The 21,765-nt window shown below is 41.0% G+C and overlaps 1 protein-coding gene across 9 annotated transcripts; it reads right to left on the reverse strand.

The window, feature by feature from the left end:
* Positions 1-5,074: 5,074 nt before the first annotated feature.
* On the reverse strand, positions 5,075-21,765 carry CCDC126 (coiled-coil domain containing 126). 9 transcript variants are annotated; one of them, XM_068152431.1, is made up of 5 exons: positions 21,692-21,765; positions 19,582-19,748; positions 10,701-10,838; positions 8,920-9,324; positions 5,075-6,644 (listed from the first exon to the last, which is right to left on the reverse strand). In XM_068152431.1, exons 4-5 carry the CDS (start codon positions 9,155-9,157, stop codon positions 6,463-6,465), a joined length of 420 nt encoding a protein of 139 aa, XP_068008532.1. In that variant the 5' UTR covers positions 9,158-9,324; positions 10,701-10,838; positions 19,582-19,748; positions 21,692-21,765; the 3' UTR covers positions 5,075-6,462. The 9 variants fall into 9 exon arrangements, with proteins under 9 accessions (XP_068008532.1, XP_068008533.1, XP_068008529.1 ...); XM_068152432.1 differs by lacking the exon at positions 21,692-21,765 and adding an exon at positions 21,456-21,685 and having other exon boundaries at positions 10,701-10,833; XM_068152428.1 differs by lacking the exon at positions 21,692-21,765 and adding an exon at positions 21,456-21,685.

A 21,765-nucleotide genomic window follows, 5' to 3' on the forward strand; every position in this document is an offset into this window, starting at 1 on the left:
AAATAACTAATTTTAAAAAAAGGTCAGGACTGTTTCTCCAGGTAAAATAGAATTCCTCTTATGACCTGAAAAAGAAAGAGATGAAAGAAAGGGGACCTTGAAAGCAGGACAAGGAGTTCTGCCGAGAGGGAATTCAAACGCACTGCTGTACAGGAGCTACACAGAACTCAATGTGTTTGAGGAACCTTATCCATATGCACATTTCACTAGTGACAGAGATCCCAGCACTGCCAAGAAAGTGGAAGGGGGGCTCTGGCAAGCCTGGTTCTCACAGAATGAACAGAGCTTCTATGCCATGGGTTGATGTACTTCTTATGTGCAAGATCTTTGTTAAAAACAGTGCTTTGAAATAGTTTAGGTTTGGAAAGCTGAGAGAGGTTTCCAAATTAGGCATCTATAGATGAGGGCTACAAATGTTAGGAGTGAAAGCACTGAGAGTAGGCAATCAAAAATACTTTTCTGTGGGACACCTGTCCTATGAACTACCTTCCATCTTAAAACCTGAGGATTCATTTCTGTATCTGATCACAGCAAATGTTCTCTGTGATAAAGAGACAACATTCAGCATATTAGCACTTCAGCATCTGCTTCAATCCAAATTTGTGCTCATAGACTTACTTAGGAACAAATATAAAAGGTGAAAGACTCTGTAAGTAAGAAATTGAATTATTAACCAACAGTGATATTTCAAGCATCCACTGTATTGTCAAGAATTAGGGCTGGACTGGCTACTAAATGAGTGACAAATGCTTTCACTTAACCCTTCTTCCCTCCCAAAGGAAAGAGAAAGGGAATTAGGGAAAGAGACCCGTGGTTTGGAAAAGAAAACAAAAAACACTTCAATAACAATAAAATGAAATACATACAAACATATACAACACCAATACTGAACCCAACCCCCCTGATGGCAATTAGTCGCTGTCACCACTGATGCTGTTAGCAGAAGTCCCAGACTGGACTCGGCTGCAGATGGGAAAGAGATTCAGGAGCTGGATTCTGGAACTGAAGAACTCAGGAACAAAGGCAGAAAGGATGGAATCCTCCTCATGCTGACCATTGAAGAAGGGGAAGTGTACAAGCACTTGACTCTCATAATCCCTTAGCTTTATACTGACAATGATGTATATGGAATGGAATACCTTGTTGGTCAGTTTAGGGTTACCTAACTGTCCACTGCTTCCTGCATGTACAGCCTTTTGCCTGGACTTCCACATGTTACACAAGATTTAGCAGTGACCTTGGTCTGCATGTCAATTCTTGGTACTAACTAGGAACACTGAGCATCCTCGCTACTCGAAGCGGACGCTGAGAAAACATGCCATTGACTTCAGGAAGAGCAGTTACTGGGAAGAGACTGAGCTGAAAAGTAAAATCACGTTTGTAACTCAAACCAGAAGATACTGTCATAGCACGAGTATACATTGCAATACATTTTGGATTCAGAAAATCATTTTCTGTCACCCATTCCTTCTAAGTGACTGTAATGGACACCCAGAATAAAATCCAGTGATTCCGAGTCAAACCAATGAGACTTTCCGTGGTGAACTAGCAAGTAATTTTGAATAGCAAGACAGGAAGGAAAAATAAGGGAGAAAAGAAAAAAAAAAAGGTTTTCTGCTACTGCAAAGAGGCTATGCCACAAGGTAAGTGAAAGGAACAGAAATCCAGATGGCATGTTTTACCTCCTGTGGCTGTGATGTAGCATACGGACGCTGCTGGCCCAAGATCTCTGAACATATCAAAGCGGGCTGAACATATGGACACTCGCTTACAGTACATCTCTGTGAGACCTAAGGTGCTGCCTACACATCAAAGGCAACAGCTTAATGCTTTGTAGGGTGTTGACAGTCTCTCTCAACACCCTCTGTTAATAAAATGTGTGACCCTTTAAATTGTTTTAGATCCTTACAAGTTTGACAAGTGCTTTAAAATTCATCTCGGTGAAATACCTACATAAATTGAATATAGCCACTACATCAATGCAAGACTAATTTAGAAATAGCTTTTAATATTTTAGACCTCAAGTCATAATTTTGAAGTAATTTTTATTGCTGTGCATTGGGTCAATGACTGTCTCTAATCAGCTATGCTGAAAATGAGAAGAATTGGAGCAAATAATGGAAGCCGTTTCCATCAAATTGTTTCCTCACTTCTCATTTGTCATCAATACTCTGATATACTTCAAAGCAAATGCAAGCAGTACTCACTTACTATGAACTTCTAACCATGACCACCATGCATTATGCTACAATAAAAATTAGTTTGTGTATTGTTAGCTCTATATTGCAGGCATTTAAAAACATCAACATATTTCTCTTCAGTTTTTGCTATTAGAGAAACAGAGCATGATTAAACATCTACTGAGCAGAACAAGCTCCTGAATGCCACAGGGAACCTGCAAGCTCACAGGCAAGCAAGGGTCAATTAACAATGAAAGGATTTTTTCTGGAGGTACTTCCAAACACAGATGGGAAAATTGTAGTAATTAAGATCAGTTGCAGATAAGATAACTCAGTAGCATGGGATGCCACTGATGCTTAAGTGATGTGCTTTCATACATGCAATGGAGGGTTTCTTCTTTAACTTGGGTCTTATTTTAATAATTAAATCTTTTTAAACAGATAAAACCACACATGTGCATTGTCCCAGACACACTGAGATTTAGTTAAACATCAATTCCCTGACCATCTATTCCACTTGAGAAACACTGAAAAAATCTAATTCACTAACTTAGCTGTCAGAGAAACAAGTCTCTCATTTCACTATTGCCTTTGAAATTTGCATACTATTGTCATGGTAGGGCCAAACGGGCCCAGCACAAACCCAGACAGGCCCTGATGTGTCTCAACATGGTCCCACTCCTACTTGCAGGAGTTGGGGGTGACGTGGGAAGAGGGACAAAAGAAAGGCCCCAACATGTCTGGGTAAACAAGTTTCCTTCTGGGGTAAGAGCATGTGTACTGACCACTGCTTCTCCCCGACCAGGCCTGTTTCTGCCTTTTATGGCCAAAGCCTGGCAGACTCCCTTTTCATTGGGTAACTATGTGCTGGCTTCAGTTGCCTTATTGGCCCAATTGAATCTTGTGCTGATTTCTAGTTGAGGCACCTTGCCTTTGCCTTGCCTGCTTGGACCTGCTTTGCTTGCCGTTGCCTGGTCCAGAGCCTGAGATAGAAGCCACAAGCCTACTCACTGCAAGTTAGAGAGCCACAAGCCTTAGGAGCTGGAGCAAAACCTCACTTCCTCTTGCAACTATAATTTTGCTATGCCTCAGTTTACCCAGGAAAGCTGAGAGTCCTTTGCAGAAGATGTGTTGTATCACCCACCGTCCTGCTGGAGCCAGACCAGCCCCAAGACCATGTGACATTCCTGCCAGCAACCAGCCATGCCTGGCACATGAGAGCACCCCCAAAAGCCTCAGTGGCTAATATACAGTAGCAGCACCCCAACATTTGGGGTAGAACCTTTTGTGAGTAATTAATTCATTGCCTCCTGTATTTACAGTTCTTGTCGAGTCTTCCCCCGCTGCGGTCAAGTGCCATATTGTTCCCGGGGATTCTCTCTGTTATTTCTCCTGGTTTGCTTAAAGTGGTTGAAATTGTTGTATTTGCCTAAATATTGTACATTCCCATTGTAAATATATATCCCAACTGTACATCCAACCTCTAACACGTTTTGGCAATTTTCCATATTCCATCTCTACGACTACCTGAAGGGAGGTTGTAGCCAGGCGGAGGTTGGTCTCTTCTCCCAGGCAACCAGCACCAGAACAAGAGGACACAGTCTCAAGCTGTGCCAGGGGAGGTTTAGGCTGGAGGTTAGTTCATTGGAGGTGTTTAGGAGAAGACTTGATAGGGTGCTTGGTTGCATGGTTTAGTCGATTAGGTGGTATTGGATAGTAGGTTGGACACAATGATCTTGAAGGTCTCTTCCAACCTGGTTTATTCTATTCTAATAAAAACTTATTAGATAAATAGATATTATAGATACTTTTATTAATATTTATCTTTGGCACCTTGTTAATTATAAATTCATAACTTCCTTACAACTCTCAAATACATTGAAGCTCCACAGGCAGCAGATAGTATCATCTTGTGAAGCACAAAGGACACAGTCCCAGCTAAGGACAATATATTTGGATTAACTGTTAAAGATTTCAGTAGACACTCTAAGTGACCTTTAAAAGAAACCCCAACATGCAAGTTTTATTAGAGTTTGAGCTCATTCCATTAATTTGACTATTTTAAGAAAGTATTTTCTGAAAGGATTTGAAGGAGACATAATGAACTGGGAACTTAAATTTTATGTGGTCTTTTTTCTAAATACACTTCTTGTAGAGGTTCCCAACTTCACTCTGCTTCTGCCTTCCCATGAGCAAAGGCCACAAGAGCAGCGATTACCCCCAGAAATACCTGCACAGGGCACTTGGGCACCTTGCACACACCACAGACATAATGCAGTTTGGAAACCTCTGCATTAACAAATATTTTTAATTAGAATTTAGGTATACCTGGCCAGCCTGTTTATGATGATTGTCTTAAGGAATAGAATAGACCAGACTAGACCAGAACAGAACAGACCGGAAGAGACCTTCAAGATCATCGCGTCCAACCCATCAACCAATCCAACCCACCTAAACAACTAACCCATGGCACCAAGCACCCCATCCAGTCTCCTCCTGAACACCTCCAATGATGGTGACTCCACCACCTCCCCAGGCAGCCCATTCCTATGGGCAATCACTCTCTCTGTATAGAACTTCTTCCTAACATCCAGCCTAAACCTCCCCTGGCGCAGCCTGAGACTGTGTCCTCTTGTTCTGGTGCTGGCTGCCTGGTATTTAGCAGTTACTTAAAGAAAACAGACAACATGGAGTATGTTAGGCATGTTACTGGATGCCAAGGATACCGATGTTCCACCACACTGGTAACAAGAACCACGTGCCATTTTCCTGTGTTTTCAAAATTACTTCATTAAAAACAGAACAGCAAACTTCAGCCAGGTACACTTGCCAGTCCAGAAGCACCCAGTGACACCAAGCAGCAGCCTGTTTTAAGAAAGATGAGCCTTTACAAGTACAATTAAAATTTTATTTCTCTCTTTCTGTATTGAAGTGAGTACAGGTTTACACACAATGTGACAGGGAAAAAAAAACTCATCTGGATACTAAGGTTGGAAATGGATCAGCAGTCCAGAACATCAGCAGGGAAACAGAAGAAAACAAAAAACCCACTACGTAACTTTGGATGATACTATCATCCAGCACCTCTGGTTTTACTGGTGGGAGGGGTGTTGTTAATAGATCAGACCACCCCCAGCCACCCCCCAAAACTCACTCATCACACACTTTTGGCAGAAGTCCCTGAACATATCCTCCCCACGCAAACATTCAGCACATTTAAAAAACATAGGCTCAGTGTCACTTTCTCTTTGCTATGACTTCAGTAACATCTGAAATATAGTGCATCCACACCGCAGTTCACTTGCTGTAAGGCTAACGGAGGTGTAAGGCAAACATCACCTTAGCACTCAGACACCCTTAGCACATACACCTCTGGGAGGTGCAGAGATGCCTTGTTTCCCTTCACTGCTTTTCGTCCCGATCACAAAAGCAATTTAGGGAGACGGTGTGCTATACTCATCACAAGCTGCAAGGTACTAACAAGTGAAACAGCAATGAATAAAAATAAACAGTATTCACATATCCAAAACTTGGCCATCACTTAAATAATTTTATCTGCAATTACAAAATACATACACTTAAATATCTCTGTAAGAAATCATCATCTAACGTATCACAGATTGTGAGTTGTTTCTGACAACTGCCTTAACTGCTGTGTAAAGATAAACCTGGACAGTGTTACTACCTATTTTAATTAAGTTCCCTAAATATACAGTAACTTCTCTCTAGCTATTCTGACAGATAGTGCAAATAAAGACATTCTTTGGGTCACAATTTTAAAATATTAATGGCAATGCTATCTTCAATTTAGTATTGTTTTAGTAAATGAGTAACAAAGTAAGTCTACACACATTCTAACAGTTCCTCAGTTACCTCAGCTTAACACAATCACAACAAATGAATAAGCTACAATACTGCTCACCTATCCAAAAGGTATGTTATATTCATACTTAAATAAATATATTTAGAAACCTACCTATGAGTTCTCCATTGCTTTCCATTTCTTGTTATTATCCAATGGCATAACTACATCAAATCATGGTAACAAAATAATCTTTGAAGACAACAAAGATCACTTCAGAGGTACTGCTCAAAGCCAATGAAAAAAAATGCTTGGAGAACCTATGCACATAAGTTAGGCCTACATAGATCCAGCACATTGCATAACAGAATAGTTTATGCTTCTTTTAGAGTCAACTACTGCTTTGCCCTAGCCAGAAATGAAAAGCTTATCTTAAGTATCAGCTATCATAGATGTAGCCACACAAAGTGGTCCTGTTTGCTATCTAATGTTGCTTGCTGGTTTTACACGTTTATTTGTAGTTACTGGCACCTGATTGCTAGTTCCATTAGTGGTATTTGTTGCTGAGCCAGTCACAACGATGTAATCAACTTTGTTTTCCAATTTCCCGAGGCGTTGTAAAATGTCATCCAGAAGAACAGCAATTGTTCTCTTAAGATCAGCTGAAGATAAAGGAGAAAAACAAATTAGATCCTGTTACTTACAATGTGTGGAAAAGAATTGCTATTTGAACATCTTCAGACCTCCTGTCCTTCCACTATACTTTTGGGGAAAGACTGCAGATTAGTATACAAGTACAGAATTAAAGAGCTGCTGACTAACACTATTCATTTGTTATTTTAGGCAAGGAAGATACCTCCAAAACAGGGAGTTGTGAAGGAAGCACATTAAATATTTGAGTGTAAGAACAAAGTAACTAGTTGGAGCATTAGACTAGTGACTATTCAAAGGCAGTATTTCAAATTTCATCCAGATAACAGCACTAGAATAGAATAGACCAGACCAGGTTGGAAGAGACCTTCAAGATCATCGCGTCCAACCCATCAACCAATCCAACCCACCTAAACAACTAAACCATGGCAAATAGAATACTCAGTTATGACACCTTTTAGCCTTAGACAGCAACAGAATATATTTAAATACATTTCAACATTTTGGGGGAAAAAAAGGTAATTCTTAATAGCTTTCCTCTAAATAACAGGTTTATCCCATAGAAAAAGTGCTGTAAGAAAGTCTTATAGCACTTTGTGGTGGGTTGAAGTTTCCCCCCAACATTAAATTTGCCAGACCAGTCAGAAGTAAATGAAGCTGTATTTACAAGCAAAATCTACACTCTACAAAGGAATGCAATGAATATGTACAAAATATACAGGACTTACAATATTACACAGATATTTACAATTAATAAACAGCACAAGGACCTCCCTGGCCAAGGACTAGGAGAAGCTACAAGCTTTTCCCTCCCTGCCTTCCCCTTACTCCCCTGTATGAAAGGGACAAGAGAAAAGAGCAGGGGAGTTAGACTTAGCCAAGGCCAGCCAAAGCACACAGATTATTTCTCTTGAGCAAAGCAAAAACAGCCGAGATCAGAAGATAGGAGAGGAAAAAAAAGGGAAGAATTGTTACGGTACAGCTCCTCTTATTCTAGATATTTACCCAATGAATTTGTTTACAATAATCTTTTGTTTTCCTTCTTACACCCAATAGTGATTTGATTGTATTTTTCTACTTTGCTGCTCAAAATCTGTAACTAAATTTTAAAGGCACACCCTAAAACCACCACACACTTCTTACACAAGCTAATGAAGTAGGAAAATTAAACATCTTCTATTCTGGAATATAAAACCAGTGACAGACCATTCAGCAAAAGCTAATTATGCTGTTGTCAATGTCAATATCAACATCTTCTCTCTCAGATTTGGGAAAAATGAACAAACCTACCAGGTTTGACAAGGTGTAAAGATCCCCCTCAAGACACACAGACATACAGAGACTCTCTCTCCCTTCCCCCTACCCCAACCAGTTCTTAACTAACAAGAAAAAATGGGGAGAAAAAACAGGCATGAAAGTGAAAAAAGAGAGTAAACCAAATAAACACTTGCAGTAAATGATAAAACAACATCTCAGCTCAGTCCCTCCCTCTAAAATTCTTTAGTAATGCCATCTTTGAATAAAAAAATTATATATTTTTAGACTACCATTCTTTTCAGAGATGTATTTTTTCCTTTATGACAGAACACAAGCAGCTTCCTCAGGGATTAACTAGAGATCATTGGCAGCCTTCCCTCAAGAGAGGCTACAAAGGACCAAAGCGTTAAAATCCTCCAGACCTTTTTATAGCTTTGCTAAAAGATCTCAAAACTACAGTCTCAAAACTACCTTTTCTGTACTTCAGGCAGGCACAGGTTCTAAGAAATATAATCCAGTGAATACTGGAAACAAATTCATCAAGTTAACAGGTAGATCACATTGAGAGGGATACGATGCAGCAAGCAACAAAGCTCTGAGACAAAGAATCTTATCTCTAATGACTACTTCTATGCAAGGGGAGATACTGCTGAATTCATAATTGCCTTGCAGATTTTGTACCATATCTTAATATTCAATGACAGTGATTAAACTAAAATCATTTAATACAGAGAGGTTTTTCTCTTAATACATAGAATAAACCAGGTTGGAAGAGATCTTCAAGATCATCGCGTCCAACCCATCAACCAATCCAACCCACCTAAAACAACTAACCCATGGCACCAAGTACCCCTTCAAGTCTCCTCCTGAACACCTCCAATGATGGTGACTCCACCACCTCCCCGGGCAGCCCATTCCAATGGGCAATCGCAGTATGTATTACTTTAAAACGAGGAAGTATAACTTTACAGTTTTCCAGCAAAAAATAAAATTCATGAATAACTGCTGCATTTTTTTTTTGCCTCTTACCATATCCTGTCATAGAGGTTCCACCACCACCATTCATTAAATTTTTATTTTCTTCTGCCAGTGCTTTGACATATCTTTTACTTAGATCTAGTATCTGTCCACGCAACTCGGCACTGCTTTGGCGTCTTGGGTACTGGAAAGTGTAGCGTAGCAACATCAACCCCCATATGATTCCAAAAACTAGTAAAAACATACTCAGTTTCTGGGACATATTTTTTCTTGAAAACGTGAGAAACATTTCTGATGAAGGCCACAGGCGTGTCTTAATTTCAGGATAAGTAATTGAACTTGGCTTGGTCAATTGATATCACACGTTAAACCAAAACAAGATTTCTAGGAAGTGAAAAAATCTTCTGGCTGGATCATCTTGAATTCATCTTCTCATGTTTCGGTTGGTCTTGATGACTGAAATGTGTAAAACAGCAGTTGGTTATTCACTGTCACAGCTGAGATCAAGGACAAAGACTAGTTTGTATAATCTAACAAAAATCAGTTTGCATCATCTAGCCAAAAGGGCTAGAGGCTGCACCTTTATTTAGAATAAACCAAACCAGGTTGGAAGAGACCTTCAAGATCATCATGTCCAACCCATCAACCAATTCAACCCACCCAAACAGCTAACCCATGGCACCAAGCACCCCATCAAGTCTCCTCCTGAACACCTCCAATGACAGCAACTCCACCACCTCCCCAGGCAGCCCATTCCAATGGGCCATCACTCTCTCTGTATAGAACTTCTTCCTAATATCCAACCTGAACCTCCCCTGGCGCAGCCTGAGACTGTGTCCTCTTGTTCTGGTACTGGGTGCCTGGGAGAAGAGACCATCATCCGCCTGTCTACAACCTCCCTTCAGGTAGTTGTAGAGAGTGATAAGGTCACCCCTGAGTCTCCTCTTCTCCAGGCTGAGCAACCCCAGCTCCCTCAGTCTTTCCTCATAGGGCTTGTGTTCCAAACCCCTCAAAAACTTTGTTGCTCTTCTCTGGACTCGTTCCAGCAAGTCAACCTCCTTCCTAAACTAGTTGAAGGGCCCAGAACTGGACACAGGAGTCGAGGTGTGGCCTAACCAGTGCAGTATACAGGGGCAGAATGACCTCCCTGCTCCTGCTGGCCACACTGTTCCTGATGCAGGCCAGGTTGCCATTGGCCCTCTTGGCTGCCTGGGCACACTGCAGGCTCATGTTCAGCCTGCCATCAACCAGTACCCCCAGGTCCCTCTCTGCCTGGCTGCTCTCCAGCCACTCTGACCCCAGCCTGTAGCACTGCATGGGGTTGTTGTGGCACCTACTAAGAGGTGCAGTCACCTTTCTCATTCCTCTTATTTTTACCCATTTTTTCTTCTCCAAAAATCAAAACTTCTATGCCTCTATGCATTGCCTTCAGTATTTTATAATTTGAACTGACAGTAAACCCAACAATATTTCAAACAAAACTAAGTATCACAGTATCACTAAGGTTGGAAGTATCTAGAAGAGACTTGTAAAACACACAGAACATTTTGACTAGTCATAAACTTAGATCTACACACAAGAAAAAATACTGTGAAATTATTTACTTGATTCTTACTGCTCACTTAGAAGCACAGGGCAAGTGTAAGTAGCTAAAATGCAAAACTAAATTCCTTCTTTGATTAGTTCAAAGCTGGGCACCATCATTTTCTGATTTTGTATAGCACTAAGATTTTCTTTTTCCCTTGCTAGTACCTAAAGAAATCAAATCAAAATGCACCAGCACATTGCACCCAGTGGCAGCCTTTTGCTACCACTTCAAAATAAAGTCTTACCATAGCAGCCAATTCCGATCTCTCAATAGATTAAGGCGTCAGGAGAAAAACAGATGGTAGGAAAGCTTCAGCAGTTAAACAACAAATGTCCAGACATTTTGAAGAAATATAAGCTTAACATCTTCAGGGAGCTCTGTACTGGGGGGAAATAAATAAAAAAGTATTAACATTAAATTAAACAAAGTACAGGACCAAAGAGACTTTCGTTTTCACATTGAGTGGCTGAAGGAGGGCGTCAAACCATAGGCTTTTAATGCAGAAATACGTTGTAGCAATTGTCAGGGAAGAACACAGAACCCAGTTCTACTCTAATTATACATACATCCATACATTTCAATGCCCAATAACTGATTTCAAAATACTTAAAAATAATGGTAAGAATCTCACTGAAACATGTCCCTTGTCTTGTATTACAAGACAGTGACAGCAGATGTTCCAGATTCACCATATATGTATATGAATACATACCGTTCTCTTATTCATTTTCCCTCCCTCATGCAAATCCAATCTTTTCAATCTCTTTACTTGTGTAATATAGTTCTCATTTTTCAGCCATCTCTAAAACATCTCCAATTATTCATTTATTTTTTTTTAAAGGGAGTTTGTATTGTTTAACATAGCCTGGATAATGCTGCTCATTTCACGTAACAGTTATGTTTTCCTTGTTATTCCCTATTCTTCCCCACAGCTTACCTGTCATTAGCGCTTTTCAGACTGAAGCTACACATTTAATAGAGCTCCACACCAGACTTGCTATAGCAGTACTTAGTTCTCTGTTTCAATGAGAATGTTGAGAACAAATTTCTTACGCTGCTAAGCACTCATCTAAATTTAACTCCACCTCCGCTCTCATCTCTCTACTGACTAGGTTCAGCTGGCCTTTTGCCAACACGCCAGGGTCTGCTGCAAACACAAGTGTAACTGTCAGCAGCGTTCTGAGTTGTGCATGTTGCTTACCCTTCACCTTCACTCTTCAGGTAGCCCTCTCAGCAGGCAGGGCAATGTGACTGAATAAAGTGGCAAGTTTTCAGTGTGCTCTTAAATCAACGTACACATCTAAATTATTCTGAAAACGATCAGCCCAAGGCACGCTCAGTATTAGGACTTAGGTGCCAAAATTCCAGTTGAGTAACAAGTTGTTGTGTGTAAAATGTTCTGTAGTAACTGTCTGCACATTAAAAACTTCCTTCTACTGTTGGATGTGTTAATGCAAGTAGCAATCACAAGTCACTAACTGAGGAATAGATTACTTCATCTTAACTGTGGGATGCCAGTGTGCACGTGCAGAGAAAGACAGCATGCAATAATTTGAAATCCCACTGTAAATTTAGTAGGATGTACTTTCTTCAAAGAATGTGCTTATATCCCCCCCCCCCAAAAAAAAAAAAACTTTTAAAATATAAATTTGTCTTAAGGACATAAGAGGAAAACAAGAAGAAAAACTTCAATTCTACAGTATTCACACAAATACCGGAATTGTATCATAGTATCAGTCAGGGTTGGAAGGGACCACAAGGATCATCTAGTTCCAATCCCCCTGCCATGGGCAGGGACACCCCACACTAGATCAGGCTGGCCAGAGCCTCATCCAGCCTGGTCTTAAACACCTCCAGGGACGGGGCCTCGACCACCTCCCTGGACAACCCATTCCAGGGCTTCACCACTCTCATGGGGAAGAACTTCCTCCTCACATCCAGCCTGAATCTCCCCACCTCCAGCTTCATTCCATTCCCCCTAGTCCTATCACTACCTGAGCTCCTGAGAAGTCCTTCCCCAGCCTTCCTGTAGGCCCCCTTCAGATACTGGAAGGCCACAATTAGGTCACCTGGGAGCCTTCTCTTCTGCAGACTGAACAGCCCCAACTCCTTCAGTCTGTCCTCATAGGAGAGGTGCTCCAGCCCTCTGATCATCCTTGTATGGTTAGATTTCCTAAAACAGATCCACCCTAAACATGAACTCACCAAAATGTCTTTTCCCCAGCTCTCTGCCAAACCTAAGGCTCTACACTCAGACTTTAAAGCATGAAGTGTACTTGTATCGGTAAGCATCTAAACAATCCCTGAATGGTATCAAATATGATGGAAAACATTAACATATGAGGTCCAGGAGTAAGGTATTCACATGATGGTTCAAAATACCAAACAGTATCTCTTAAGGAAACACCACAAGTCTCAACCTCCATTCTCAAAAGCCAGCCTTTTACATGTACTTTTTTTTTTTTAATTGCCTGAAAATGATAGATAGCTCCTGCAGAAATTGAGTTAAGTTCAGCTCTCCACAGATATCTAGCCATCTCATCCTGAAGCATTTAGACAATACTACTACAGAGCTTTGGAGTAGAAATAACTCTGCTATCGCACTGTAAATAAGACCACAAGCCAGGATATGAGTCCTAGCCAAGAGGAACAGATTGAATAAACTCTCACCAAGGAGCAGTAGGAATTACAGAATGGGTCTCTGCCACATGTATTTGATTCCCAGTGCACCTGCTGACTACTGAAACTAACGGAAATTAGGGACTTAACCTGCTGGGCAAATGGCCTAACACCCAAATACTGACAGTGGGCAAAGGAACTGGGAATAAGGTAAACCTGCGTGAAGGGAACTGTTTGTACTTGTCTCTTTTCCTATGCATTTTTAGAGGCCATTCCCCCTTAATGAATTCCAGTGCAATTTCAAAGTTCTGGAGATTTGGTATCATAGTATCAGCCAGGGTTGGAAGGGACCACAAGGATCATCTAGTTCCATCCCCCCAGCCATGGGCAGGGACACCCTTTCTTCCTGAATCATGCACTTGTAGTGACCTGTGACACACTCCCTTCTTCATAGACTTAGCCTGGGTAGAAAGCCAAGCCTACCACTCTCCCAATGACAGCTGAAGGGCTTTAATGGCAAAGGTGGTCAAAGCATTGCAGAGAGCAACAGGAAAAAAAGGACACATTGGAGCTAAGCCTTGCTGGAATTCCTACCATCCTTAACTTGAGACCAAAGACAGACAACCATGCAAATGAAGTACAGTCAGGAAAGAATTTGAAAATCTGAGGAGGGAATGGAAAAATAAAAAATGAAACAAAACACACCTCCACCTCAAAAACCTAAATACCACCACCCACCATCCCTCAAATTGAACAAAACCCCTGACCTGACTGTGCAGGCAAAATGTTGATCCAATAATCAGTGAAGAGGTGACAATCTTTCAGATAATCCTTTCAATAGGGAGCCTGAAGTAACTAATTAAAATTGAAGTTTAATCAAAGTTCTTAACACGAATATCTAAATTATTCTGAAAGTGACAAGACCAAATCAGGGGCAATTTTAGAATTTGGAATTGCAATGAATTCCTGAATAGGGGATCCAAGATGAGGTTTGCCTTTCACAGACACAGCAAGTTTAATTTTCTTCACTGTTGCCACTGCTGGTTGTGTAAGAAGTGTATTGTCAAAGCCTGCCAATATAAACTTAACATTGCCCAGTGATACTACAACAAACACTGACATGCATCTGGTAATGAAAGCTATGAACTAAGGCACTCATCCTCTCCAAAATAAAGTCATGTCTCTATCCTCCAAGCTGTGTATCAGTCATATATAAATTGTATTATTGAGCACACAAAACGAAAGGAACAAGGGCCAAAGAAGCAGAAAATCCAATATATTTTCTGTAATAAAGAGAAGTTATACTATATCTCATACTACTTTAAACAGGAGCATCAGGCTTTGGTTTGAACACTGACCTTTCTCCATGGAAACCAGTCTATACTTACAAGACATACTTGAATTTTATTGCAAAGTCTTCCTCAGATTCTGCTTTACTTATTCTCAGCAAAACCAGAGATTCTAGTCACATACAACACAAAACAAAATCAACCGTCTGTAAAGCAAACAAATGCCTCACACCCTGTGAAATAATCCCAGGGTCTCATGAAAACAAGGCATACCCAAATCCTTAAAAGGTTACAATACACCTTACAGCACTGTCAATTCTGCTAGTCAGTTAGCTCATGGAGATCGGTACGTATTTGTCATCATAGTTTGTCCAAGAGATCCTAAGCCTTCCTAGCACACTGATGTGGTTACCAGCGTAGCAAGTTTTAACTGCTGCAGAAGTGCTGTGTACCTTCTAGTTTTGAAAAATTTACAGGACAGGGAAAGGTGATTATTTAGAAGAGAAAAAGAAAGCAGCAGGCCCGCCAGGTGGTTTTGGTAGTTATTGCTAAGACACTTTAGCAAAAGAAAAACAAAAGAGCCACAAGAGGTGAAGAATAAACCCAAGCTTAAGAATCTCATTCCATTCCAGGATCAAAAAGATAAGGATAAAGCCAAGAACAATATACTGAAAATAGCATTGCTAATGTACAGTCCAATAAAGCCACCTCTTTGGTTATATATTCTGAAAGATAGAATGCCAAATACTGAGACAGTAACTCCTCAGTGATACCCTGGAGGCCCTATATAGGTCTCTAATGAACTAATATATAAGGAAATGGCCTTAATAAATGGGAACTTTACTCAATCTATTACTTTCTACCATAATACTTATCTGTTACTGTCAAATTATGACCACCAACAACGTGACAAAGTGAATTCAAAAGTAAGTCTGGATTTGCAACTCATTAACTATATAAACACAATAGGTGATTTATCAAGACAGAGATCTGAAAAATAAAGATAAAAATGCGAGATATAGCCAGGGGAGACAGAGGAAGGGAGGGGTGGGGGGAAATATTGTAACAGAAGAAAGAGTTGACAGAAATTAGAACAGTAGAAATAAAAGCTGATGTTAATAATTACTATAAAATAATTGTGCAGTACAAGATTATAATTTCTTACAATTTCAGTGGGAGTGTAACAACTCATAAAATAATTAAGGATTTAAAATTAACATACTAAAATTATGACTTGATGTGAAATTTCAGTAAAATTCATGTCAGCAAATATCTGAGTACAGTGAGGTTTCTGTATTAGTAAACAAATAAGCTGTGCTGTAACAAGTATTATGATTCCTCACTGCAAAAGCCAATACAGTTTCCATAAAGACAAAAATCACATGGCATTGCAGAATACTAGGAAATATATCCTATTAGTTTCATTTTTTTTGCTTCTATTTAGCATGTGCTCCTCACCTCGGTGACCTCCAACATCTTTCAGTTAGGGATTTTCCAAGAGGAGTCTTTGGGCATCACGGTTACTCAGCTGACAGACCACACTGACCACTCTGAGAGCAGGCAAGCTAGTTTTATGGCATGTGAAAACCTTTCAGCACAGCTTCTGAGCAGCAACAAAAATTGGAAGTCTAAAGAATGTTTCATGGGCACACAAAAAAAGCACAGAATGTATTCAATGACCAATTAATCTTTAAAGACAGAGGCAATGAAATAAGCACCTAGAAGCCCAAGAGCTATGTGCTGAGACTTTCTGAAACATCAAAAAGTATGTCTGCATTCTGGTAATTTACAGTCTTACATGTCTGTTGGTTTAGCAGTAGGAGAAAAATCTGCATGAGGTGCAGCTGACAAACAGGTGCACAAAGATGTTTAAGTATATCCTGTTACACAGGACCACGATTCCTGGCAATACACTGCAACTTCAGTTCTCTGTTCCTACACATAACATAAATCCCCTTTAACAAATAATTTTACCCAAATCATTCATACTTGAAACTGGTGCTCAAGAAAGAATCACATTCCTCATATTGCTAAAAGCAGAAGATTTAGTAGTATCATAGTATCAGTCAGGGTTGGAACGGACCACAAGGATCATATTTCTTGCAACAATGACAATAGAGTCATTTTCCTGACCTGGCACATCTGCACTGGTGACCTTGGCAGACCAACACTGCACTTTGGTTCCCAGGTTTGCTAATCAGATTTACTCAAACAGCTGCACAGCACCACAAATGAGCAGAATATTCTACTCAGAAGCAAATCATTAACAGCAGTGTGTGACCCCAGAAAAGTGGAATCACATCTGAGCTCTTTTGACGAGCCCCATCCCTGAAGGTTTTTAAGGGCAGGCTGGATGGGGCTCCGAGCAACCTGATCTACTGTAAGGCATCCCTGCCCATGGCAGGGGGATTGGAACTGGATGATCTTTGAGATCCCTTCCAACCCTGACAGTTCTATGAGATCTACTCTCAGTGTTTAGTATTAGGCTGCTGTAAAGTATGGTCAGCAGAATAACATCACCAGCAGAGAGAAGGATGGCCTAGTCACAAAATCTCTGCAATACTTGACTCGACCGAGCCAAAAAATGTTCTACCTGTGCATGAGACTTGAGGGTCTTTCAGGACCTCATCACAGATCAGTCAACAAAACAGAGAATTTATATTAATACTTGCTAGGCTCAAGTAAACAACACACTGCCTTCTCAAGAGTAGGTAAGAAGGCATATTTATGGGAGGAAAAAAAAAAAAAATATGACTACCCTATCAGCATGACAGCTGCTGGACTACAGGTTTTAGCAGTTTTGTACCACTTTTGGAATGCCAGAAGAGTCTGCCTAGCGCTTGTTGTCTTTTCCAGGGCATCTATCTTTATACCTTCTCTCACAGCATATGTTCCTTCATTCACTGCTTCTGCGTACTCTAGGTTTGCAGTTGCCAAGAAATGCTAGAAAAAAAATTATCCCTTTGCCTTATTGTTATCTGCCTTTCAGGGAATACCTTTGATGGAAATTCCCTGTGAAATCATAGAAACACAATAAATTTAAGAGAATAGCAAAAATGGGTCTCTCTTCTTCTACAGTGCTGCAACAAAGACAAAAGAAAATCGCCTTGTCTGATCCTGACAGTCCCTGCCTCTCAGTGCCGCCAAAGGATGAGGATATCTGGGCCAACGAAAGTCACACCGTACCGAGCAGACAAGTATTGTCACTGCTGATAAGCTGTTGCAGCTGCTTCAAACATATCTTAAACCAAGAAGAGTTTTGCCTCCTGCAGACAGGACACAACCTTGGACTTCGAGTTGAAAGCAAAAGCATATAGCTTTAGCCTTGAAATCCCACGCATGAAGTTTACAGTGGCTCTGGTATGATATCATGCCAGTGTCCAAACACTGTATTACCTTTTGCATTTAAATACTTAAGAAATACCTGTGACTTGTTTTCTATTTCAAATGTATGTAGTCCTATTTGCATTGGTTTTTATTTTACACTTCATACAAACAATTATTTTTATTTTGAATTATACCTACAGAGTACTTCTTTGGTGCCTTAAAGTAGCCTGGATTTTTTTCAGCACCCTTCTCCTCCTCCCTTTATTTTGCCTACTACCATCAATGGGTGCTTTTAAAATAAATCAACTATTTAAAAACAAAATTTCTTTGTTCCCTGCATGTGGGCAGCCAGCCAAGATTCAGGATTTTGTGAGGGGAAATGACTTGGCAAGGGTTTTGAAGAAAATTTAGGCAAGCAGATATCAATAGGGACAGTATATCATTCTTGCTTAACTTCCCCTCCTCCCACTGGCTCCATCTGGGCCTCAAAACATTTCTGTATCTCTGTATCAGCTTCCTGGGGGTAAAAAAAAAAAACAAAAAGGGGAAAAAAGGAGGGGGAAAAAAAAGCTTCATCCATCTGGGACACTTTATTTTTATCTTTTTGCTTCATTGCTGCCATTCAGGTCACAGTAGCACCCTTGCTCATAAGAACCGCAGTCATGACAGAACACAAGATACCTTCTTAGGTTATTTTCTGATAAGAGTAACACAATTTTTTTCATTGCAGCTGAACTCCAGGCTATGTTAAGTACTGCCCAGCAAAGTCCTAACTAGTAATTCTGCTCCCTTGTGAAAATTTTACAGCTGTTTGCACCAAAGCCCCTGCAACTCCAAAACTTCCTTCTAAGATGATTACGTTTAGCTAATTTTAGCTAGTTTTACACAGAGCCATACCTGCAAGATCATGCATGTAAAATACTGAGAAAAGAAGGATTTTTACTTTAACATTTTAAAGAGAACTAAAATGGGAGGGTAGTCAACTAACAAAGTTCTGGCTGCACTGGTGGAGAGATTGCCACTGCAGAACTGGTCATACACACACACACGGAGCATCCCTGAAAACACTATTCCGGCAGAACAGTATCAAAGGAAGAGGCTTGCAACAGCTGGGAGAGAGAAAGAATTTGCCTTGCAGGTTTTATTTCATGAAGCCTGAAGAAGTCAAACCGAGTATGGATGTGTGTAAGCTGTCCACCAAAAGTAAGTTTTGGTGGCCAAAACTACAGGACAGATTCACACTCCATGCCAAGAGGCTGATCTAGTTAAGATTTTTGTAACGTAACACTGAAGGCAATGTTAAAGTCTTTTCTGCTACATCTTTTATTATTTCTAGGTTGACTCATTGGTTTATTTTAGCATAGCAAGGGGTTATGACAGACAGTAGTTAACCACAGCACCACAGTGGTGTGCACTGTTGAGTATTTTGTTAAAATTAAGTGGAAGGTACCAAGAAATTTAACTGGATTATTTATATCATGATAGCCTCTTATTTCTTCATTATTCCTAAAGAGACCAGTTTCAGTGGAGTATGTTTTAAGTCCTCTTGTCTAGGCCTCTAGTATATGCCTTACTTTACAACAATAAATTGACAATCATGAAGTCTAGGACACTATTCATAATGCTCAGCTGAGGCAACCCAGCCACCTTGCAGTACAATTTTCAATCACAGGTGAAAGAGGACGTCAAAAATCAAATGCCACATACAGTACCTTTTAGCAATAAACTTGTACCAGCATAAAACACAATTCAGTTGAATGACTGAGCTCCACCATTTTTTGACAGCTACTAGAAACAATTTCATGGCTATTTTTGACACTTACTAGTCTTCAGATATGCTGACTACATTGCTGACACTTCAAGCTCACAGCATGCACTTATCCTACTTACAGTTCGGGCAAGATGCAGGAACTAGTGTCTTTAATTGCTCTTGGAAAAGGTACAAGTGGTCATGAACACCAGGGAAAATATTTCACTTTCAGCAGTCAAATGATGTCCAATTTCCAAGCTAAAATCACAATACACAATAAGCTAATACCAATGTCTCCTCCACCAAGCTAAAAGACAAAAAAAAAGAAGAAAGAAAGAAAATAAATCTCTGAAAGCAGGGACTACATAAGCTTTTAAAAAAGAATAGGAAGCAGCTTTATTTCCAACTGTAAAAGCTTCAGGTAAAAGACCTATTTACTAGACCGAGGGAACTCCAGCATAATTGCTTAATCCTCTGGAGTTCTCAGGTACCTGAAATGAACTATTAAGCAATTATATATTGTAATACATAAAATAAAGAGGCCAGAATAATTTAGGCTTTATACAGTAGTCAAAACGGGAACAAAGGTAGCAATAAATATGATCCAAAACTGCCATCGCTCCATGTGTGGCACCACAAGAAGTTGCTACTTATAATAGATTATTAGCATCTTCATATTGTCTCCTCTCTTTAATATTCTTGAGACTGGAACAAGAATTGCATGACATCTGCTCCAAAACAAACACTACATTATCATTAGAACAAATCATACTACGTTCAACACGTTCATATTCCAAAGGTACTGTTAAAGAGTCGCAATTCCTACAACGTTCCCCTTTCACAATGAAAAAACTGCCCCACTCAGCACCTCCCAATTCACACATTGAGAGGGCAAAACAACGATAAAAAAACCCAAACAGTTGTTAACCTGATCTAAACTGCATTACCACCACCCTTATCATGTAATAGGGCAGAACAAAAATTCTCCCTGCTTTGCTGTGTGGCACCAACACAGAAAGTACACTCCATTCTATCTGGGAGTATCTTTCACATTACTTGATTCATAAAAGAGAATTTACAGGATGCTACCAAGTTAGATTAGGAAACTGAAAGTTTATTAATAATTAATGAGCTACAGAAATAAAGCATAAATAACATTTATAGGAAAAAAAATAATGGAAGATTGGAAATTTAGTTAAAATAGCATCCTATGAAGGAAGCATTATTCCACAACTCTTGCTGTCAGGACTATTTTATAGTCTCCTAACATTTGCCCCTTTTTTTTCTATGCAAACTTGTCAGAAGATCACTTAACCTAACAATATTAAGGATTCTGACTTTGCTTGAATATGGATTTAACAAGTTGTTGGTTTTTTTTTCCTTCCCTTTAAGTTCCATCACATCACTGTGAGCATTCGCCTCTTTTGAAGTTCAGTTCTTACAAGACAGACATCGATCCTGCAGAGTCACTGCAGTCATAGTTTACGACAGGAAGGCCACTGCAAGTGAGGAGGCTAACCAGGAAACCCTTGTTTCCTTCACTGCTTCCTCACCGTCGAAGGACATTGCATCACAACCCTGGGACACGGTTATCCAGCCCAAGGAACGCTTAGCCACGGCGGGCAGCACGACACACTGTCCGCAGGGACCCACCAGACAGGCCTGCATCAGAAAGACCCGAGCTGCCACCGATAACCAGAGCTCGTAGAGCAAGGAGACCGACCTGCAGGCAGCGCCCACGCAGCCCGACAGCACGACCCGCTGCGAATAGGGGGAAAGGAGGGAAAGCCGACGGCTGCACAAGTGCCGGCGGGGTTGAGGGCGGGAGGTTAACAGAAGCATGGTGTAAGCCATAGGGAAAATAAACCTGTCCCGAAGCAGTGGCCAAGCCTTACGGAAAGAGCAAAGTCAGGCGCTCAAGCGAGGTGAAGACCTGGGTCTGCCTGGCAGCAGCAGCCAGGCCGCGGCCACTCAGCTCCCCCCCTTCGCCACCGCCGGCCGAGTCTGGCGCTACCTCCTCATCACTGCCCCAGCCGGCAGGCTGCCCCGTCCTCCCACACAGACTGACAGGCCTCCGTCACCCTCACGCCGCCCCGACTCCACAGTAGGACCTTCCTCGCCCCTTCCCCGACCCAGAGGCACAGGTCTTCCGCACGCCGCTCCGACTCGCCGCCCAACAAGGCGCCTCGGGGTGGGGCGGAGCGGCTCCGCAGCGGAACCCCCGAGCGGCCCCGAGCGGCCCCGCGCTACCTCCGCTCCCTGCGCTCCCGGCCCGCAGCCGTCTGACAGGCGCCGCTCGCTCCGCTTCCGCCCGCCCCACGCGC

Source organism: Melanerpes formicivorus, unplaced genomic scaffold (assembly GCF_026170545.1).
Source record: "Melanerpes formicivorus ecotype bairdi unplaced genomic scaffold, bMelFor1.0.p_v2 SCAF_23, whole genome shotgun sequence".
NCBI lineage: Eukaryota > Metazoa > Chordata > Aves > Piciformes > Picidae > Melanerpes > Melanerpes formicivorus.